We start from the raw sequence: 20,145 nt of genomic DNA, 5'->3' as shown, positions 1-20,145 counted from the left end.
CAAAACTACTGAGGGCTTATGCCTGAGCTACTAGCTGGGTACTCCTTAAAACTCTGTGGGTCTCACTGTGTGGAACGTTTGCATAGTACTCTGTCCCCATCAGGGCTCCCATTGTCTTCCCTGACGGAAGGCGCTCACAGAACCTGTTCAGTAACGAGACTGTGATGACAGGACAGCCAGACAGTCCAGTAGTGTCCCTCACCCTCAAAGATGTTAAGAGACATCAACTAACTGACCCACATGACAACCCTGAGCGGAGTGGGCACAGGAAGGTACAGAATCATGCCAGGGCACAATCACATGCCTCAGAGAACAGCCTCAGCATTCCTCCTGCCCCCAGGACAAAGGCAGGATGGATCTGCTCAGCATTCTCCCCACTATCTAACCAGCCTCCCAGAGGTATCTTCTAGCCAATTCTCCACAGATGTTTCCACCATTCCTTCCTTTTCTCAAGTAACAACAGCAACGATAACAAAAAAGTTTTATCGAACAGATGACTTAATTATTCCATCAGCCCTACTTCTGAGACTCCAACCACCATGACGGTTATGGACCGGCGCTGATGAGGAGGAAAAATGTACTATCCAGCAGAAGAAACACCTATCTGCAGGTGTTCACCAGGGCACCAGGGGCAGTCTGATGGAGCCTGGCTGGGTGGCCTGCTCTGATTAAACTCAGTGCTAGTGGTTTGGCCCTAAGGTACAGCAAACATAGGACTAGAATGATCTGGCAGTTGGTTCAGAGCCTTACAGCCCCTGGCATAGAGGCTGGGTCTATAAGGGGCATGAAAACATCACAACAGACTAGTCTTCGAATGCAACTGGAGTAAAGACATTAATCCCATAAGGCAGGGGTCTTGTTCTGCCTTCTATGGAATCCAAAAGCATAGGCAGCTTATAGTCCAGTAGATATGTTTGGGAATTGCTTGGGATAAAGGAGACTAAAATGGCAGAGGAGACCTGAAATGCAGCCCTGTGCCTCCCTTCTAAATAAATCTAGAGGACACATTTAAAGACGTCCTATCTGAAGAGGCGCTAAAGCACGAGCCTGCCTGGTGCACATATGTGTCTCAGTCCAGATCTCCTTGGAGGGCTGTCTCAACTTGGGAGGGACAGGAAGAGTCTCAGAGTGTCCTGGTGTTTGTTATTTCACAGAACTTAATTTAGTCCAGACTCCCTCCACAAAGTAGCAGAGAGGGTAGGAAGTGTTCAGTGGAAAGGGTGACTGATGAAAAGATGGAGGAATTATAAGAAAGAAAACAAGCCCACAGAGAGCCTCATACCAGCCACTGGGGAAGAATCAAGACAAAACACTGAAGAGGGAGGGTGGCATCATTCTATCCATACAGAAAACGAGAAGTAAAGAAGCAGGAACCTGAGGTGGCGGCAGCCCTCCACTGCCACTTCCGGCTGCCAGGGTCAAGAATCCCGCCTCCATCAGTCCCAGATCACATTGGCAGCTGGGATCTACCACTTCTTCTTGTGCCTAACAAATCTCCATGAGGAGTCCATTCAGGACTCCAACTACAAGCAGAGGGCATCTGCCACTACCACCTTTGCAAGGGTGTGTGTGTGTGATGACCACCAACACAGCTGTAGAAACCAGAAAGGAGAGTTTCAACGACTCCAATGACAAGTCGTTTGTGAGGAAGAGGTTGGTGGTTAGTCCGAAGGAGGAGAGAGGCACTAGGTGTAGAGGGAGACTCAGCCGATCTGGCACGGACTCCAAAGCCAGGTCCAAGGTCCCACAGAGACACAGAACAATACGATGTGAGAGTTACCAAAGCCATTTACCCTGATGGATCAGGTCAGGGAAACTCCTGGAAGAAGGGCTGAAGAGAGGTATTCCCACTGCATAACAAGACAGGGCCTCCAGTACGTTCAGTCATATCTGGGAGGCGCTCAAGCCCTCCTCATTGGCCAGGGCATGATCTGACCTTCATCAGATATGTGACCTTGAGTAAATGATACAAGTTTACTCAACTTCCCTTTCCTGGTCTGTAAGAGTCCGGGGTTGTGAAGTTAGGAAGTAAGAGGTAGAAAGTACCTAGCACAGTGCCTGGCACGCTCTGAATTACCCGGAGAAGCTGAGCACTACCACAGGAATGTCGCTCACACTGAGCCTCTATCACTGAATCGTTTCCCATCTTCCAGGAGCCACACTGGCTGCCATGTGTACCGTGCTCAGAGTTCCTGGATCTAGCATTTGTGGGGACCTGTGAGCTTGGTGAGCAAACAGTGTCCACAGAGCCAGAGGAGCTTCCCCAGAGCCACAGAACCATGTCGCCAGGCAAATGACAGCCTGGGTATTTGTTTAACTCAGCTTCTCGTCAAAAAGAAAACTTGATGGCTAACAGCCCAGATATGACTGCACAGAACCTCCCCAGGAAGCCTTCTGCTACAGACTCCCAAATAAGCCGTTCCGGAAATCGAGGCAGAGACTCCATGCACTATGCCAAGTTAGTGCCCCTACCCAACACTTCACCCTCCAGCTGCCACAGGGCCTTACAATGGGTTAGACAGCTCAGATGCCAGGCTGTCAGAGTAAGGATTGGCTTATAGAACACCCCCAAGGAGACCCCTGGCCTCATTCTCTACTCTGACATTCCTCCACTCAGGAATTTTCAAGGCGATTTTGCTTCTCAGCTCCAGGCTGGGGATGGGGACTTGGATGATCAAGTTACAGGATTATCTTTAGTAATAGAGAGAAAGCCACAAATTGCTTTCCATAGGATTCTATGCTTTGGGAAATAAGGAGCGCATGAGTGGGTTTTGAGAGAGCCAGAAATATCCAAGAGCACAAGCAGCAGATGAATATGAGGCATTGTTATGACTTATTTGCAAGAGCTAAGCAGAGGTCACTAATCCGTCCTCTGAGTCTGAAGCTGATCTGCATCAGGCCTCTGAACAGATGTGTGTCCCCATTTGCACAGACACACGTGTACACACACACGCGCCACACAGCTGTGAGCCCTGACCTTCACCCAACGATGCTGGCCTCTACTGGCAAAGAGCAGATGGACCGGCTGGGTTTGGCCAGGATGGACACCCAGGGGAACCAGATTTGCCTCTTTGATGCTGAAAGCCCAAAGCAGAACAAACCATCACAAGGAGAGTTCCTGGGAGGAGGAGGGGCAGGAAACTGGGATAAGAGCTGGGGAGAAGCCCTGAGAAGTACAGGACTTAAAGGGATACAGAGGGCAGGGACAGACCCCAAAGGGATGTAGAGGGCAGAGGCTGGGTGTTGGGGGACGCAGAGACACTAAGTCAAGACCTCGAGGCTCAAGACATCATCTCTCACCCCTGAAATGTGACTGTTAATAAGGAACTCAAGCCAGGGTGACCCTTCAAAACGTCCTTGTTCCACGGTATCTAATGTTTAGAGTCACTACCTAGCTGTGCCTGCCTCAGGGCTAGGGTATGCTGAACGAGAGAGTGGGAGGGTTCCCAGTATTTCCATAGGAAAGAGCAACATGGACTGTCTTCCTTGGAGCCCGGCAGGACCATCTCCCTACACCACAGAATGCCAATGAGTTAAAGAGCAGGCGGGGAGGACGACGCGGGCACTGCCACCTAAGGCTGGGGGGGGGTACTTCCCATCTGAGTAATTCCCAGTGATCAACTACACATCCCCCAGGCTGTACAAGAGCAATCACATGATGGGGCTGGTTTGGGAGCGAGGGGGTGGAGCACTGGCGGGTTTTTTTTTCCCCCTTTTCATTTGCTTTTCTGGGGGTGGTGGTGGCAGTGATGGGAATGGGGGTGGTGATGAAGCTGGCAAGAACGACTGCTGAGCTTGGGGGTTGTCTCTTTCGTGCAAATGGCCCCCGCGGAGACCCGTACCTACAGTCTCTCTTCCAACCTGATCCCGTTATCAAGCCGAATCACACACCGGAATGTCCCTGAGGTGGTAAACTAGAGAGGCGAAGACTTTTTTTTTTCCCAAAATGGCCTTTCTGCTTCAACGTGGGAAGAGAAGCTGCCGATCCAGAAGGCGGAGGTAGCGCCTAGGAAGGGCGCTTCCCACTCCCGGAGCGCCCGAGCGCCGGGTTACACAACAGGTGGGAGGGTGACACAGTTCCCCCGGCTGCGGTCTACCACGACCCCCGCCCACTGGACTCCGCTCCCCCTTCTCCCGGCTGGCTGCACACCTGGCGGACCATGCCCGCAAACCCTCGCCAAGCGCCCGGGTGCACCGGGACACCGAGGGCGCCGGGGCTCCTCGGGGGGCGCAGGCTCTCCCCCCCCCGCCCCCAGCCCAGCAGCCCAAGCGCACACGTACTGCTGTAGAGGGTGTCGATCCAGGAGAGGCGCGGCAGGCCCCGGTGGCTGAGCGGCTCCATGCCCACGGCTCTGCGCTCCGCGCTGCAGAGGCTCCTCGGTCAGATGGGAAACCCGACCCTCATCGCACAACAAAGGAGGGAGGGCGCCGGCGGGCGGGGTGCCGGGAGGGGTGGCGAGACTCGGAGGCCGAAGTTGCGGACCTCAGGGTGGAGGCGGGAGAGCCGGGGAAACAGGTAGCAGGGAGGAGCAAGCCGGAGCTGCCCGGGGTCAGGGCAGGAAAGCGCCCCCCGGGAGCCGAGCGCGGCCGCCGTGAACCCGCTGCGGATCCGGGAGCCGCGGCACCGCAGCCCGCGCGCCAACTAGCAACTTCCCCGGGGCTGCGCGGCGCCCGGGGCGGGGGGCGGAGGCAGCAGCCAATCCGCGGCAGCCTCGGCGCCCCCACCCCCAGCCGCAGCGGGCCGGTGGGGTGTGAGAGCGGCTCACAGAGCTCCCGCGGGGTCTCCGGGCGACGGCGCAGGGCCAGAGCCTCCCCTCCTCCCCCGGTTGGGCTCAGCATAAATTCTAGCAATCCGCACACTAAGGAGACCTATGGGCCCCGGAGGGGTGACATCACCTGCCACCCCAGGATCTCTAAGCACGATTTGGGGGTGGTGCAGTTGCCAGGCCCCACCCCTAGACAAGCATGGGCAGCGCGGTGTGGACTAGGTTAACGTCCTGCGCCCCACTGGAAGGCTGGGCCACCCAGGGATTGTTTTCCTACCAAACCTTAAAACACTCCATCTATTCAAACACCCTTGACCGTATAGCACATCAGTTCCCGCCCCATACCGCGGGTGGGCAGCTGAGGTAAGGCAGAGAGGAGTCAGGGGCAACCACTGGCAGGAAGGACCACCTCTCACATGTGCCCCTTTCAGAGACAACTGGGGTACAGAAGGCCCTGGGCTCCTTCAATTCTTCCAGGTGACCCCGCCCACCGCCTCAGTGCAAGAGGCCTGTTAATTAAGCATAAGTACGCAGTAGTTAGAGGAAAACGGGGGTCAGATGCCTCAGAGAACAGCCTTAAACAAAATTCCAAACAGTGACCTCAACAGCACTGAAGGCTTGTGGCGTCGGCGACAACACGGGACCCATGGAAACCTTCCCAACCTCCTTGCGCCAAGTGAGTTGGCAATAGAATTGGACTAAAAGGAAGTCAGGCCAGGATGCGCCATACAGCCAGGAGCTGAAGTCTATTTCCTGAATTCCCAGGGGAAGAGACAATCAAACCCACCAAGGAAGACCTGGATTAGACCTTTCATATACCAGGATAGTGGCATTTTTTTAAAGGTTTATTTATTTTTTATTTATACAGTATTCTGCCTACACACCAGAAGAGGGCACCAGGTCTCACTATAGATGGTTATGAGCCACCATGTGGTTGCTGGAACTTGAACTCAGGATCTTTGGGAGAACAACCATTGTTCTTAACCTCTGAGCCGTCTCTCCAGCCCGTGGCATTTCTAATAACTGAGCATTTTCCATCCATGCTATCTTCAGACAGCTTAAGGCAGAACCTTCCTAGGCCCTAGCCATAAGGAGGTCTACAAAGAGTTAAGCACCCCTCTGTGGAGGGCAGTGTTGTTCCTTATCCACAAGAGCTCCTCCTCATTCCAAACATGCTCAGATAGCTTTGAGAAGTAGAAGCAGACCCTTACCTACAAGGAAACCTGTGCCCAGCCTTGCACACTGCCCAGCTGTCTATGTGGACAGTAGCCTCCACAGATGCCCAAGAAGAGCTAGAGCCATCAATGTACAGGATAGTCTCCAGGCCTCTGGGGGTTCAAGGGTAGATGCTCATGGATGGGGGAGCTCCTACAGGGGCTACAGCAGATGGAGGCCTTCCTGTACCCATTTGGCTCTCATGACCCCAGTCCTGACTCAAGCTTCTGGTTCTGTGGCTTGCGGTCCTGCCCTGCTCAGCTGTTACCCTCCCACTGTCCCTGACTGGCATGTAAGATTAGGAGGGCCAAGCCGACACCTGGAGCATGGCAAAGGAGGGGGCTGTGCGTCTCCAGCGAGACTATCCAGAAATAGAGTTCCGGGACGGGAGAGGGAGCAGGCAGGCTCTCTGAGGAAGCAGAGAGAGAAAGGACAAGGGCGTTCCTTACTCTTGCACTTTTCGCAGAGACAGAACCCCAGGAGAAGGAGAAAACACGCCTGGGAAGTGCTATCAGACACAAACCCTTGAGGGCTGCAGCTCTGACCCTTCCCCTCAATATACACAGGGATTTTCCTGCCGGCCCCAACCCCACGTCTCCACATCCAGAGCCGACTGTGAGGAGGCCATGGATATATGCTTCTATGTGAGTCACATACATTTGCATACATTTTACATTTTTATCTACAAAGGCTTGAGCAAGCTATTTTCAGCTTTTTTTTTTTCTAGCTAAAATGTTGCAGTTGCTCTGCTTAGTGTCGTTAGTTTGCTTTAGTTTGCATTGTGTCCAGTCTTGCCCAGGACTGTCCCCTTTCATCACAGTGCAGGGTACAGAGACAATCTTGCAGGTCATAGTTGAATACTTGGTGTTTATGGCTTGGATCTTAAAAAGTTTTGTTGTTTTTTTTCCACAAGAGCGATTTCTCTGTGAACATCACTGTTACTTCAGTTTCCCTCCTTTCGTATTCCCACTTTCCCCTCACTTTTCTTTTTTTTCAGCACCAGGAACTGAACCCAGGACCACACTCATGCACTCTCCCACAGGGCTGTATCCCCATGTCTTTTTTACCTTTTGAGGCAGTGTGGTGGTTTGAATGAGAACGGACCCTGCAGACTCATATACTTGGATGCCTGGTCTGAGGAACTGTTTGGGAAGGATTAGAGGAGTGTGTCACTGGGGGCTCACTTTGAGGTTTGAAAAGCTAGGCCTAGAGGCCTGGGCTTCCAGGCACAGCTCTTATCTTACTTTTTAAACTCGATTTTTCAGAGAAGAAAAATGAGGCAGAGCTCAGGAACCCAACCATATAGTTAGTGTGGGAGGGATCCTCTGCATGCCTCCTTACCATCACTGGTAATCCAAGGCATTGAAAAACCTTCGCAAGGCCATCTGCCAGGAAGCCCTGACACTTCTGTTCCATAACCATCTGCCCACCTGTTGTGTGATGGTTTCATCTACGACTGAAACATTCCATCCTGCTGGGAAGCTCCTTAAGCAGGAAAGTAAACAGCTTTAAAGCAGTTTCAGGAAGTCCCAGAAACTGACCAGCTTCGCCAGACCTCAAGGTGCCGGAGTCAACAGTAAGAGCTGAGAGTTCCCTCAGACGGAAGGAAGCTGAGCTGCAAAGAAGACTCGGACCAGACCAGCCAGAAGCACACAGCAACTGCCTAGAAGAGGTTTAGACCAGAGACAGTTGGAAAGGATGCTCCCAACATTTTGAGCTACTTGAAGGCTGTGCAGTGTGCTCCAAGTTCACAGCCTTGTGAGCGGTCAGTCCTGATGGGCTGGGCCTTGGTGATACAGCTGTCTTTCAGTCATTTCTGCTCCTGTAAGTAACCCCAATTAACTTACTGGATCACAAAGCTGGATTTTGATGGTCTCCGTACTTTGCTCTGTCGTGGGCGGGTAGTTTTGCCACACCACTTCTGACCCACTGTCTTGGGAAAGGGTGGTTGCTTTAAGAATCTTCATCCCACAGCCTGATTCTCTCCTTGTTCACAGAGATAAGCGGGTGGGACTCAAAGCATCCGGGTATCTTGACACTAACAAACTCCTCCAGTTAGATCAAAGGGCACTTAGGGCAGAGAAAGGCTGGGAGAAATACTAACTCAACACACACTCTGGGAACTAAGGAGTTAAAAGAGGCATCCTCCTCTGTAGTTTGCCCAAGGCCTGCTATCCTGAAGTGCTCTTGTCTGGAGCTATTAGCCCTGATCCGTCAGAGCAGCAGGGAGGTATCACTGTGGATAGACCTCCCTTATCCGGCTAAGTGCCGGGATGTACCGATGTGTGGTGTTTCCAAGGCACTGAGTCAGCATTCAGTACACTTCCGCCCCTAGTCCTATCCAGTCCTAAAGCCAACACGATCTGTATCCCTAACCTGTTTCTCCTTCCCCCATCTCCATGGTTACCTGCCTGTTCCGGCCTCATCGTAGGATTTAAGGTTAGTTATACAGCTCTGAGTGGAGAAGAGACGCACCCATTCTGAAGACCAGCAGCCACCAACCTCTTGGCCAGGATGTGGAAGTGGTGATGCTGCCTCTCCATCTCCATGTGTCTTCCCTTCTCATGTTAGCAACACGGCTTCACTGTGCACCACAGGCAGGGCCCAGAAGTCTGCGCGATCACCCAGTGGTCACTGGGAGCCAGAAAGAAAGTGTCTCTATAGCTGGGGCCAAGCGGGAAAGCATCAGAGTATATAATGTGACCTCACACACACCAGTTTTTTTCCAAAAGCAAAAAATTCACACCTTCATGTTAAACCAGGTGTATGAACGCCTGTGATTCCAGATACTTTGAAGGCTGAGGCAAAAATTCAAATCCTGCCCCCCCCCAAAAAAAAGGCTGAGGAGGGAGGGGAACCACAGTCAGGATATAATATATTAGAAAATAAATTAATAAAAATGCATATGATGGGCTGGAGAGATGGCTGCTTTTCCAGAGGACCCATGTTTGATTTCCAGCATCTACATGCCAATTCAAACCATCTGTAACTTCAGTTCCAGAGGCTCTGACACCCTCTTCTGGCCTCTGCAGGCATTAGACACATATGCAATGCAGAGACATAGATGCAGGCAAAAGACTTACACACGTACGATAAAAATAAAGAGTTTGAAGTGCATATTGAGTCATCAAAATCACTAACAGCTAACACTGATCGCCGTTGTTCTGTGTGCTGTACAAGCTGCTTCTGGCCTAATCCTCACACTGAGCAAGTGAGATAGGTGCTACTATTAGCTCCATTTCATTGACAAAGAAATGGAGGCACAGGAAGGCTAAGCCACAGGCCAGCCAGCCCATGCTCTGAAAAGTGTCAAGTCTGAACCCAGAGTCCACCCGAGTAGTGCTATACTGGCTTATGAACAAACGAGTAGACAGAAGAGTTAAGCCCAGAGAAGGAGAAATTGGAGTTACACGAGAAGGCAAAATGGTGTCATTTCAGAACTCCCAAGGGCTGCCAGTAAGTCAAAAGAAAACTCTTTCCCAAAGAAAACCACATCTCCTACAACAGGTCAGATGACCCTGCAGATGAGCGGGAAAGAAATCCAGTAACACTCTGCTGGGCCAGGTCCCCAAACCTCCGCTTATACGCCTAAGGCCAGGCTCAGGCTTTTCCAGCCTTAGTTTTCACAGGTGCTCTCGGGCAGATCAGGAAGATGAGCTCCAGGTATATTATTAGCCCTGAAAGACTGTGAAGTTAGCTTTCTGGAACATCCTGGGGTAGCCTGTTGTTTGTTTGTTTAGTGTGTGTGTGTGTATGGTGGGTGATTTGTTTTGTTTGGTTGGTTGGTTTGTTTTTTTTTTGAGACAAGATTTCTCTGTGTAGCCTTGACTGCCCTGCACTCGCTTTGCACCAGGCTGGCCACAACAAACTCACAGCAATCTGCCTGCCTCTGCCTCCCTGAGGGCTGGGATTAAAGGCATGTGCCGGCATGCCTGGCTTATAGTTTGGTTTTTGTTTGTATTTTGAGCTAGAGTCTCGCTGCGTAGCCCTGGCTGGTCTAGAACTCACTATGTAGACCAGGCTGGTCTCAAATTTACAGAGAAGTGTTGGGATAAAAGGTATGTGTTACAAGGCTGGCAGGTAGCCTGTTTTCACTCCCTATTTCATTTCCTCTTCTTTGGTAGAGAAAATAGCATTTGCTGTTCTCTAAATTCATCTTCAGTCCTTAGGTCTGAAGAAAATTCCCAGAGCCATGGAAGTGGCTCAATGCATACAGTGCTTACTACCAAGCCTGAGAACCCGAGTTTCATCCTCAGGACTCACACAGCAGACAGAAGACTCCCCACAATTGGTCCTCTGATCTCTCCTGACCTCTACATATGTTCTGTGGCACTCATGTGCTCATGCATGCACACACACACACACACACACACACACACACACTGTAAATGAATAAATGTAAAAGTAAAATAATTTAAGAAGAAAATTTCCCAGGCCAGGCATCCCATGAATTGCCTCTCAAGGAGACTGGTTGGCCCAAGACTCTCCTTTGCTCTCTTCCTATCTGCCCTTTCCAGCCTCTTGGCTTTTCCAGAAGACAGTGACAGACAACAGAAGCCCCACCTAACTCATTTCCCTGTGGAAGTTTTATGTCAGCTTGAGTCATGGGAAAGATCTGCACCCTGACAAGATGTAGGCTGATGCCCAGATAAGGACATTCACACTCTTGGTGCCTTCCTCATATCACTTCCAGGACAATACCGAAGGACAGGCAGCAGGGCACACCACACACATTTCCCAGGCTAACCCCACAGTCAGGCATCAGGGCAGAGCTGCTGGCCTAGATGAGGCTAATCGAAAGCAAATTGAGGAGTGTCCCTCCCCAAGCTCCAGCTAAAGTGAGCCTTGTCTAACAATTTTCAATCCTCACCACTCAGGGGTCAACATGAGAATTTTCCTACAGTCAATGAGGGAACTCCACACTGGAGTCTAGAGAGCCCCCCTCACTTACTTACCTCTGAGTCCCCATCAGCATTTGGAAAGATGTCAGCTGAAGAAGACTGAAAGATTCTCAGAATTCCAAAAGAAACCCAGAGATCAAATTCAAAGGCTCCAGTCTCCTCAGCTCCAAGGCAGCACAGTGTAGTCCAGCGGAGGTCAGAGCTCACAGGCCGGCCCTCGCCCTCCTGTGGTCATTGCTGCCCCAAAGCTGGCTGTGTGTTCTGCTCTGTCAGCCAGAGTTCTGCGGATGCATCCCAGCTCCTACGCTGCTCTGCCAGGAGCTCTGACGCCACCCTCCCCACTGGCCATCCCCTCGGGCTCAGGAGCAGTTACAGGGACTAAGAGCCGTCAGTCTGAGGCATCAAAATCCAGGAAGGCAAAGAAGCCACTGACCCTGGACAGGGTTTTGCTTGCCATGGTAGGGCCTCACTGTATAGATTTAAGGGTCCAGCCCAAGGGGATGTGGCGGTGTCTCTTTAAGCATCAGGCCTCCTTTAAGGCAACTTCTCTGCAGTCAACTCCGTTACCACCGGTCCTGCGGCAGAGAACAGGAACTCTCAGGTGCCATCTGGTGGCCAAACAAAGTGGCACCTCAGCAGCACCAAGTGTTCTAGATAGGCAGCCTCCAAGGACCTGGACTGAAATCTCATCTTCTCACACTAGACTCTATATAGGGCTGCAGGTTACCACTGTGAGCAGAGAGTCTGAGAAAGCCAGGAAGAACAAGAGTAGAACTCAGGACCTTTGGAAGAACAACCAGTGTCCCTAACCTCTGAGCCATCTCTCCAGCCCTCCAGTGACATCGTAAATGAGATTTTCCTATCTCCCTGCTTGCCGGCTATAGGGGCTTGAGACACAGCCAAACATCACCTTGTCTTCTCATCACAAGACAGTGGTTCTTAACTGGGAAAGGAGCAGCTGCCACTGCTGTACCAAAGAGGTCTTAGTTGCTGCTGCTGTGTTCCTTGGTTTTTCAAGACAGGGTTTCTCTATGTAGCCCTGGCTGTCCTGGAACTCACTTTGTCAGCCAGGCTGGCCTCGAACTCACAGAGGTCCACCTGTCTCTGCCTCTAGTGTGCTGGGATCAAAGCTGTGTGTCACCACACTGGCTCCAGAAAATGTTTATAGAACGTGAGGTATTGAGGTATTCAATAAGCAGAAGCCAGCAATGCCAAAAGAGCATCTGTCCCTAATGTTAACAGTGTTGATGGCACTCCATGGTTAGCAGAATGAGGATGGCTCCTTGGCAAACTCCAAAACCCATTTTTCTCCCATAATGCAATCTTTGGTGTTTTTCTTAGCCAAACACAAATGGGTCAGAGGTCAATTTACGGTGAGTTCTTGTTCCTTTCCTTCCACCACATGGGTCCTGGAAATCCAACTCAGGCTGTCCAGCAAGCTCTTTTACCCATTGAGTACACCATCTTTTTGGCCCAACATCATCTTTATAGACTTAGGGGTTGAGTGGAGGTTCTACAAGGTGTGCTAGCACTCAAGGTTGTCCCTGCCTAAAGCCAAGCACATACATCTGCAACCAGTCAACCCCTCTGGGCCACCTTCTGGAAGGGAGAATCAGTTGAGCTGGCAGGTCCTCAGGAGCGCATGCAAAGATGATCACCGAGAAATCACAGGACCACCCACCTCCATCTCTAAGGGACCACCCCAGACTCCTCAGCCCAGCCATGCTCTCTGCTGAGGAACTGTCCTGGGTTATGCACCTCTCATATAACGTGCTTTCAGCTTCTTGTCATAGAAGGTCGTGACTCTGAATTTTGTCTCCATGCCCTGTTCTAGGCTGCTCAGCGCAATCGCACACACATAATCTGATGCTGATATGAGAGACCAACACAGGTGACTCATTCTAATGGAGGGAAAGTGAGAGAGTGGGACAGGAAGCAACAGTCAGTGAAAGTTGTAAAGGGTCTATTGGTTTGAGCAGGCCCAGGCTCATTTGGCTGATGGCATGGACTTAAAGCCCTGATGGAAGTCTCCCTGCATCCCAAAGCCACAGACAGCATGCTGTAAGATAACGCTCACATGCCATAAGGCACCCTTGTGGCATTATCTGAAGAAAGGTACATTATTCTTGCTTGCTCGCTCTGTCTCTCTTTCCAAATTAGGGACCAAACCCTGGGTCTTGGGCATGCTAAACAGGCGTTCTTCCATTGAGCTACCTAGCCCTACCCCTCAGTATTATTTTCATAGCCTGTTAGGCCTGTGGCCTGTCCTGCACTCCTTTGGATCACCTAGCATATCCCTGCTGTTCCTTCCTGCTGTTGCTTGCCTTTGTATTTTTTGCACCGGTTGATAAAGCTGGTTAAAGTGATCTGCCCTCAGGGCTGTAGAGTCGGCTCATTAGTTAGGAGCACTTACTGCTCTTGCAAAGGACCGGGGTTCAGTTCCCAGCACCCACATGGCAGTTCGCAAATATCTGATCCAGGGTATCCGATGTCCTCTTCTGACGTCTGTGGCACCAGGCACTCAGTGGTACACATACGCACATGCAGGCAACACACACACACACACACACACACACACACACACACATGCAATAATCTTTAAAAACAGTTAAAGCAGCTGCTCTTTCCTTATCCTGGCATGGTGGAACATGACCGTTATTCCTGCACGTGAAAGACTGAAAGAGGAAGACCACAGCAAGCACAAGGCCAGCCTGAGTGACATAATCAGACCGGTTTCAGGAAAACAGATGAAAATACTGCTTCCTCCACTCTGCCTGAGATCTCCTACTTACACTGTGGTGTTAAACTGCTTCTAAGGGGCTTTCCCTAACCGAGCCGGGGAGACCTGCTTCTGTGTCCAGTTCCTTACTGCTCTTAAAACCATTTAGGGCCCGGAGAGATGGTTGAGCAGCTAACAACACTGGCTGCTCTTCCAGAGGAGCCAGATTTAATTCCCAGCACCCACATCTGTCACCCCAGTTCCGAAGGATCCAGTTTCCTGTTCTGGCCTCCAGGGGCACCAGGCACGTGTGGCGTCCAGACTAAGGAGCAGGCAGAACGCCCATGTACATTAAATAAAGGCTTTAAAAGACCATTCAAGTTAAGACCATTCAAGGCCATCGCCTCCAAGACAGTGAAGCTCTCCTCTCAGCAAACCCCAGCATGTTGTTCAAATGATCCAAATCAATGACTGGTTCTCGGCTACAAAGAACCTAGAATGAAGTGGTATAGAGACCTAGCTAGCCGGATTCCACCAACTGGAAATAAACTCTCTGGGCTGGATGGTTGACGTGTGGCCACATCCTCTGAAATGACTCCAGGGGAACCTAAAAACAGATTTGGGGCAGGGCAACGGCTGCTCTAATTATCCTCCTAACAGCTCATACAGAGCCCTAACTGAAAACTCCCCAATGCATAGCCTCCCCTGCTAAGCAGCCGGCGTCCTGCGCTGCACTCCTTTTCACCCAATCAAGTTCCAACATGGAAATGGAAGAGAAACCTAGAAAAGATCCAGCCCACTAAGGGAATTTCAGTATGTAGCTGGGGTCCTTCTCCTAGACCTGTCCCAAATTTGCAAGGCAATTTGGTTTTGGAGTATGAAAGTGCACTGCGGCTTCACAGAAGAAGACAGCCTCTGGAGGCAGCCCGTTTGGGCTCTCCGTGAGGTGGGAACCCTGGGAATGTGTGGAAGAAGGTTCAGGTTGCCAGCAGCGCTGAACTGCTTGCCTAGAGCACTCCAGGCTGAAGCTGGAAGCCCCCAGAGTTGACTTCATGCCCTCATCTCTCAAAGGCCTCTAACCAGGCTCACGGGAAACCTGCTTTTCAGCTTAGTAATGAATGAAGTTGACAGAACCTCGTTCTGGACTCCTGCCCACCCAAGGACCCATTCTGAGAGGGTCTGCAGGCAGTGTGATCGAGAGTGGGAGGACTGAGCCTAGGAGACCCTCTGTAAGGTTGTGTGTCTGGATCCCACTGTGCTGAGCGGACCACAGTGCCCCAAAGGATGCAGGACTCACTGGTTCTGCTGGGGCCTGCAAGGCTTCATTTTTGGGGCCTTTACCATAGAAAAAAGCACCTGAGGCTGTCAGGGTCCATATTCCAGATGGATTGTGTGTGTGTGTGTGTGTGTGTGTGTCTGTCTGTCTGTCTGTGTCTGTGTCTGTCTGTGTTACCAGGGTTGGTAACAATATTTCATGCATGCTAAGTAGGTAAGCACTCTATTACTGAGGTGTATGTGCAGCTATTTTATTGTTATTCTCCCACTTCCCCAGTTTCTTACCTGCTACCTAGTAAGGTCCTATCTTTCATCTCCTGTGCTATGCTTTGAATATGACGTGTGCCCCCTGGACTCATGCAAAAGTCGTATTTGCAAAGGCGTATGTAAATAATATTAAGATGGTAGATATTTCGGGCTGAAGAGATGGCTTAGGTGTTAAAAGTGTAGACTGCTCAACAGGTGTGATGACACACACCTGTGATCCATCCCAGCACTCAGGGAGGCAGAGGCATGTGGATCTCTGAGTTCAAGGACAGCCTGGTCTACAAAGAGTCCAGGACAGCCAGGGCTACCCAGAGAAACCCCGTCTTGAAACCCTCCCCTGACTAAAAAAAAAAAAAAAAGAGGGTGTACTGCTTTTCCTGAGTTTGGTGCCCAGCATCCATACACATAAAATTAAAATAATAAATGTTTAAATGTTTAAGCACAGGGTTTCTTTGCCTAGTATATTCGTGGTGGTTAAAACATTTGTGGGAATCTCAGAGGCCAGACAAGGCTTGGTGGGAGCAGAGAGTACCCTGGCCAGTGTCAGGGGTCAGGTGGTCACCATTTCCGACTGAGCTAATTAACAAATGCCTTCTGTCCTAGTTAAGTTTTTTATTGCTGCGACGAAAAACCGTGACCAAAAGCAAGCTGAGGAGGAAAGGACTTATTTGGCTTACACTTCCACGCCGTAGCTCCAAAGGAAGCCAGAACAGGAATTCAGGCAGAGCAGGAACCTGGAGGCAAGAACTGATATAGAGGTCATACTCAGCATAAGGCCTGCTTCCTTAGAGACTGCAGGGCCACCAGTCCATGATGGGACCACCCACAATGGGCTGGGCCCTCCCCATCAATCACTAATTAAGAAAATACCTGACAGCCAGATCTTTTGGAAGCATTGTTTCAACTGACACTCCCTTCTTTCAGGTAATTCTTGCTTGAGTTAAGTTGGCATAAACTAGCCTGCACACCTTCTAAAGGAAGTAGCATTTGAACCTAGGCCTGGAAAGGCAACTAAGGTTTCATTGGCAAAGATAAAGAGTGGAGAAGCAAGGCATTCTGGGAGAGAAGGAAAAGTTAAATAATTACAGAGGCAAAAATGAAGGAGAGCCAGACATGGAGGGTACATGCCTATAGTCCCCAAAACATGGGAGATTGAGACAGGACTCACTTGTGCCCAGAGTTAGTTGTGTTCCAGTTGGGCAACACAGTGAGACATTGCCTTAATAAAAAAGATGGAAGATAGCTCACTTGTCGAAGCTAAGCATACAGAAAACCCTGGGTTAAAGCCCCGGCAGCACGTAAAACCAAGTGGAGTAACCCTGTAATCCCAGCACTTGGTGGTCAAGGCAGGAAGATCAGAAGTTCCGGGTAATCCGCCGCCTGAGATGCAGACAAGGAGGAAAAGGAGGAGGAAGGGACGGAAAAGAAAAGGGATGGGGAACTAGAACGGGTGCCTGAAGAAGAGGGGCCACTCAAGGGTGTTGCCTTAGCGTGAACTCAGAGACCTGTGGTGGTTTGAATGAGACTGAGAGCGGCCCCCAGAGGCGCATGTTTGAATACTTGGTCCCCTGTTGGTTGCGACTGTTTGGGGAAGGTTTTGGGGGTGTGGTTTTGTTGGAGGAGGTGTGTCACTGAAGGTGAACTTTAAGGTTTCCAAAATCCTGCACCAATCCCGTTTAGCTCCCTCTGCCTCAAAATCCTGCACCAATCCCGTTTAGCTCCCTCTGCCTCGTGGCTATTGCCTCAGAATGCACGTTCTCAGCTGTTGCTCAGCCCCATGCTTACCTGTCTGCTATCATGTTCCCTGATGTGATCGGCGCATGCTAATCCTCTGAAACTGTAAGTCCCCGACAAACGGTTTCTTCTATAAGTTGCCCCAGCCATCGTGTTTTGTCACAGCAATAAAGAAGAAGCTAAGACAAAACCAACAGAGTCTTCAGCTCTTCCTAGGCCTGACCTCTCCCCCTCAGTGCACATCCAACCTCAGGAACAATTTCCTCGTATTCGGTTACTGAAAAGCCCTTTAGTTTATACGTCCCCAGTGTCCCCGAGATTTACGTCCTAGACACCGTGACTATGATAAGCACATTGCTTTCACCTAGTATGTGATACCTCTTGTGGAAGACAGACTCGTTCCCCCCAATGGGTCCCACTCCCGGCAAAGGGTGGCGTGAAGTTCTCGCTGTGGTTTGGCTACCAGGTGTGAGGCTTCAGCAATCGCCCTCACCAGATGCCCCACTGCTAACCACTGGAGAAAACCCACTTCAGGCCGCACAGGTTCAAGATGCTGACGTGGATCTGCCAGCAGGGCTTTTGTGTGTTTCATTTCTCGTTGATTTTCTAACAGCTCCGTGTATGCATACAATGTACACGACTATATTCATTTTCCGTAACCTTCTGTTATCCCCTTTGCTTTTCCTCTGCACCCATCCTTCTTCCCGTCTAGTCCCCCAGCGGCTACATCACTTAAGAAATGACACCCCGTCTGCAGAAACCATCAGCAATTGATATCGTCTCAGGAGGGGACAAGGCCACATGGGGACCTCCTCTATCCATGACGGCATGTTGACGGGCCCAAATTTGTGCGTATGTCTACTGCTGCTGTGTTCATGACTACACGGGCACTCCTCCCAACCTGGCTTCAAACTCGCAATCCTCCTGCCTCAGCTTCCTGAGTGCCAGGATTACAGGATGTAGCTCCATGCCCAACACTAAGAGAGTGTTTAAGCTGCTTGTCAAGGGAACTGGCAGGGCCAGAAAGGAACAAAGACAGACTTCCATGTTTTCTCCTTAAAATGAGCTCTTATTTATCTAACACTCTGGGGCCTTCTGGCATGAGGCCTGTGCCTGGCAGGTCCCTGATGGTAAGGACACTCAATGGCTTTGGAGCAAACTAGTCTCTGGGCAGCCCTAACTTGACACAGGCTCCACTAGGTAAAGATTATAAAGAAAAACAGAATGTTCCTTAGCCAAGTGGTGGTGGTACATGCCTTTAATCCCAGCACTCAAGAGGCAGAGGCAGGTGGGTCTCAGTGGGTTCAAGGCCAGCCTGGGCTACAGAGAGGATTGCAGGACAGCCAAGGATACATGGAGAAACTCTGTCTTGAGGAAGAAAAAAAGAGAACGTTTTTTTTTCTTCTTTTTTGGTAATGGAAATGGAATCCAGGGCCTCATGCTCCAGTACCCTCAACCCATGTAAGGAGCCTTTTAATTTATTTTTTTTTTTGTAGTTAGTGTGCCTACCTCCCCCTGCCTGTGTGTGTGTGTGTCCACACATGTCAGCGTACATATACAGACGTCAGAGGATGGCCTCCAGGTGTCAGTTCTCTCCTTCCGCTGTACATTCTGAAGACTGAATTCAGGTCATCTGGCCTGCACAGCTTGTACTGGCTGAACCATCTCACTGGCCCCACAATGAACATTTTGAGGAAAATGTTAGGGGGACACAGGAGGACACTGAGGCAATAACTCTATATCCTGCCTCACCCAGCCCCCTTCCCAAATTCCCATGCTTGAACCTTATAGGACGGTCTCTGCTCAGTGCTCTGACGCCCTGGGAGAAGGTGGCACCTCCACACAGGAACCAGAACCACAAAGGCAGTGAGGCACTTCAGTTCCCCGCAGAGTCCAGGGCAGAAGCCCTGAACAGTGCTCAGGAGTTACCTGCTTCCCTGGGCCCGGGGAGCATTTGAAGGTGGATAATTCAGAGCACTCGGGACACAGGCCCTGCCTGCTCTGCTCTGGGGTGATGAAACAAGAGCCCAGGGGCTCACAAACCTCTGCCCCTGCTTGCCCCAGTCAGAGCAGGCAGCCCTGTGCCTGCTTTTGACCTGACAGGCAGAGGACAAGGACAACACTGGGCCTGAGCTCTTGACCACTCTTGGGTATCCTCAGACACAGACATGAGTCAGAGGGAAGCCAGCTCCCTTCTCAAGACCCGGAGTCTTCCAGACGACTCATTGCCCAACTCTTTATGCGCCACACTGAGTTTTCTCCCAGTTTCCTATTTCTGCATGATTGCCCAATTTCTCTCCTAGGAAGCCTCGTGTTAATCATATGATGGTAGCCACTGGTCACCGGTGGAGGGAGGAAGGAAGGATGAGGGACATCTCCTTTTCTAAATCCTGTTCTGGTTCAAAATTGTGGGTAGTAGGTTCCCAGAGCCAGCACCGTACGCTTTAGCTCCCCCAGGGGAGGGCGAGCTCAGAACTTGGCAGTTGTTCTCCCTGTGGTCCTCTACATACTCAGCTGGGCCCCAAACCCTCCCTTCCCATCACAGCTCTAACTGCTGGAGGCAGATGTGCCCTAAGACCATGAGGCCAAAGCATGCCGCAGGCTGAGGCGACAGGGACACGTGCCGCATCTGGCTGGCCGAGGAGAGCGAAGTTGTCTTCACTAGGCTCCAGGGCTTTGTGTAAGACAGAGACCTGCTCTGTGTCCCACCAGAGTTAAGCAAAGAAGAGGAAGCTGCTGCGTCTCTGAAGATGCTCACGCTCTCGGAGCCGCACACAGAGCTGCACACGTCTGTAGGCCACACTTCCTCCCAGGCCTGACAGGAACTTGACTTCTGCAAAGACCACTAACCCCAATACCAGTACCCATGGGCACATCTAGCCACAGCTGAGCTGCTGAGGATTTCCAGTGTCACTTCAGGACCAAAAAAGGAAGAGGTTCTTCTCTTGCCAAAAGCTATTACAGCCCCGAGACATAAACAAGCTGACTCTCCGTATGACTCACCTGAGCCCGCAAGAAAAGGTGTCTGTGTCCAAGCACAAGGCACCGTTCCCGACCCAGCAAGCCACCGAAGGTGCAAAAACTGCATGGAAATTGTCAGGGCTACAAGCGCCTTGCTTTGGAAAATAAAAACCTCTCTCCAACTCTGCAGGTGTCAGGGCCGGTGAGAGGAGGGCTGACAGACCCTGCCACAAATGTGCCCAGGTCCTGCCACCAAAAACAGCCCGGCTGCTGGCTCAGAAGCCACACCACAATTAGCATCCTGTCA

At 51.0% G+C, this 20,145-nt stretch overlaps 1 protein-coding gene across 3 annotated transcripts in view; it reads right to left on the bottom strand.

The window, feature by feature from the left end:
- Nucleotides 1-20,145, bottom strand: part of Abr (ABR activator of RhoGEF and GTPase) — a 184,855-nt gene that overhangs the window by 130,929 nt on the left and 33,781 nt on the right. The window contains exon 1 of one of the 3 annotated variants that reach the window (XM_060387272.1): nucleotides 10,937-11,381. The exons of 1 other annotated variant lie outside the window; for it this stretch is intronic. Coding sequence is in view for 1 of the 2 variants with exons in the window: in XM_021637073.2 (XP_021492748.1) it covers nucleotides 4,282-4,342 (61 nt within the window). In the remaining variant the exon portion in view is untranslated. Of the gene's footprint in view, nucleotides 1-4,281; nucleotides 4,421-10,936; nucleotides 11,382-20,145 lie in introns of those variants that run through there. One more of the 3 variants, XM_021637073.2, reaches the window with a different exon arrangement.

Source organism: Meriones unguiculatus, chromosome 7 (genome assembly GCF_030254825.1).
Source record: "Meriones unguiculatus strain TT.TT164.6M chromosome 7, Bangor_MerUng_6.1, whole genome shotgun sequence".
NCBI classification, from domain to species: domain Eukaryota; kingdom Metazoa; phylum Chordata; class Mammalia; order Rodentia; family Muridae; genus Meriones; species Meriones unguiculatus.
This window is presented reverse-complemented; position numbering and strand designations above follow the sequence as displayed.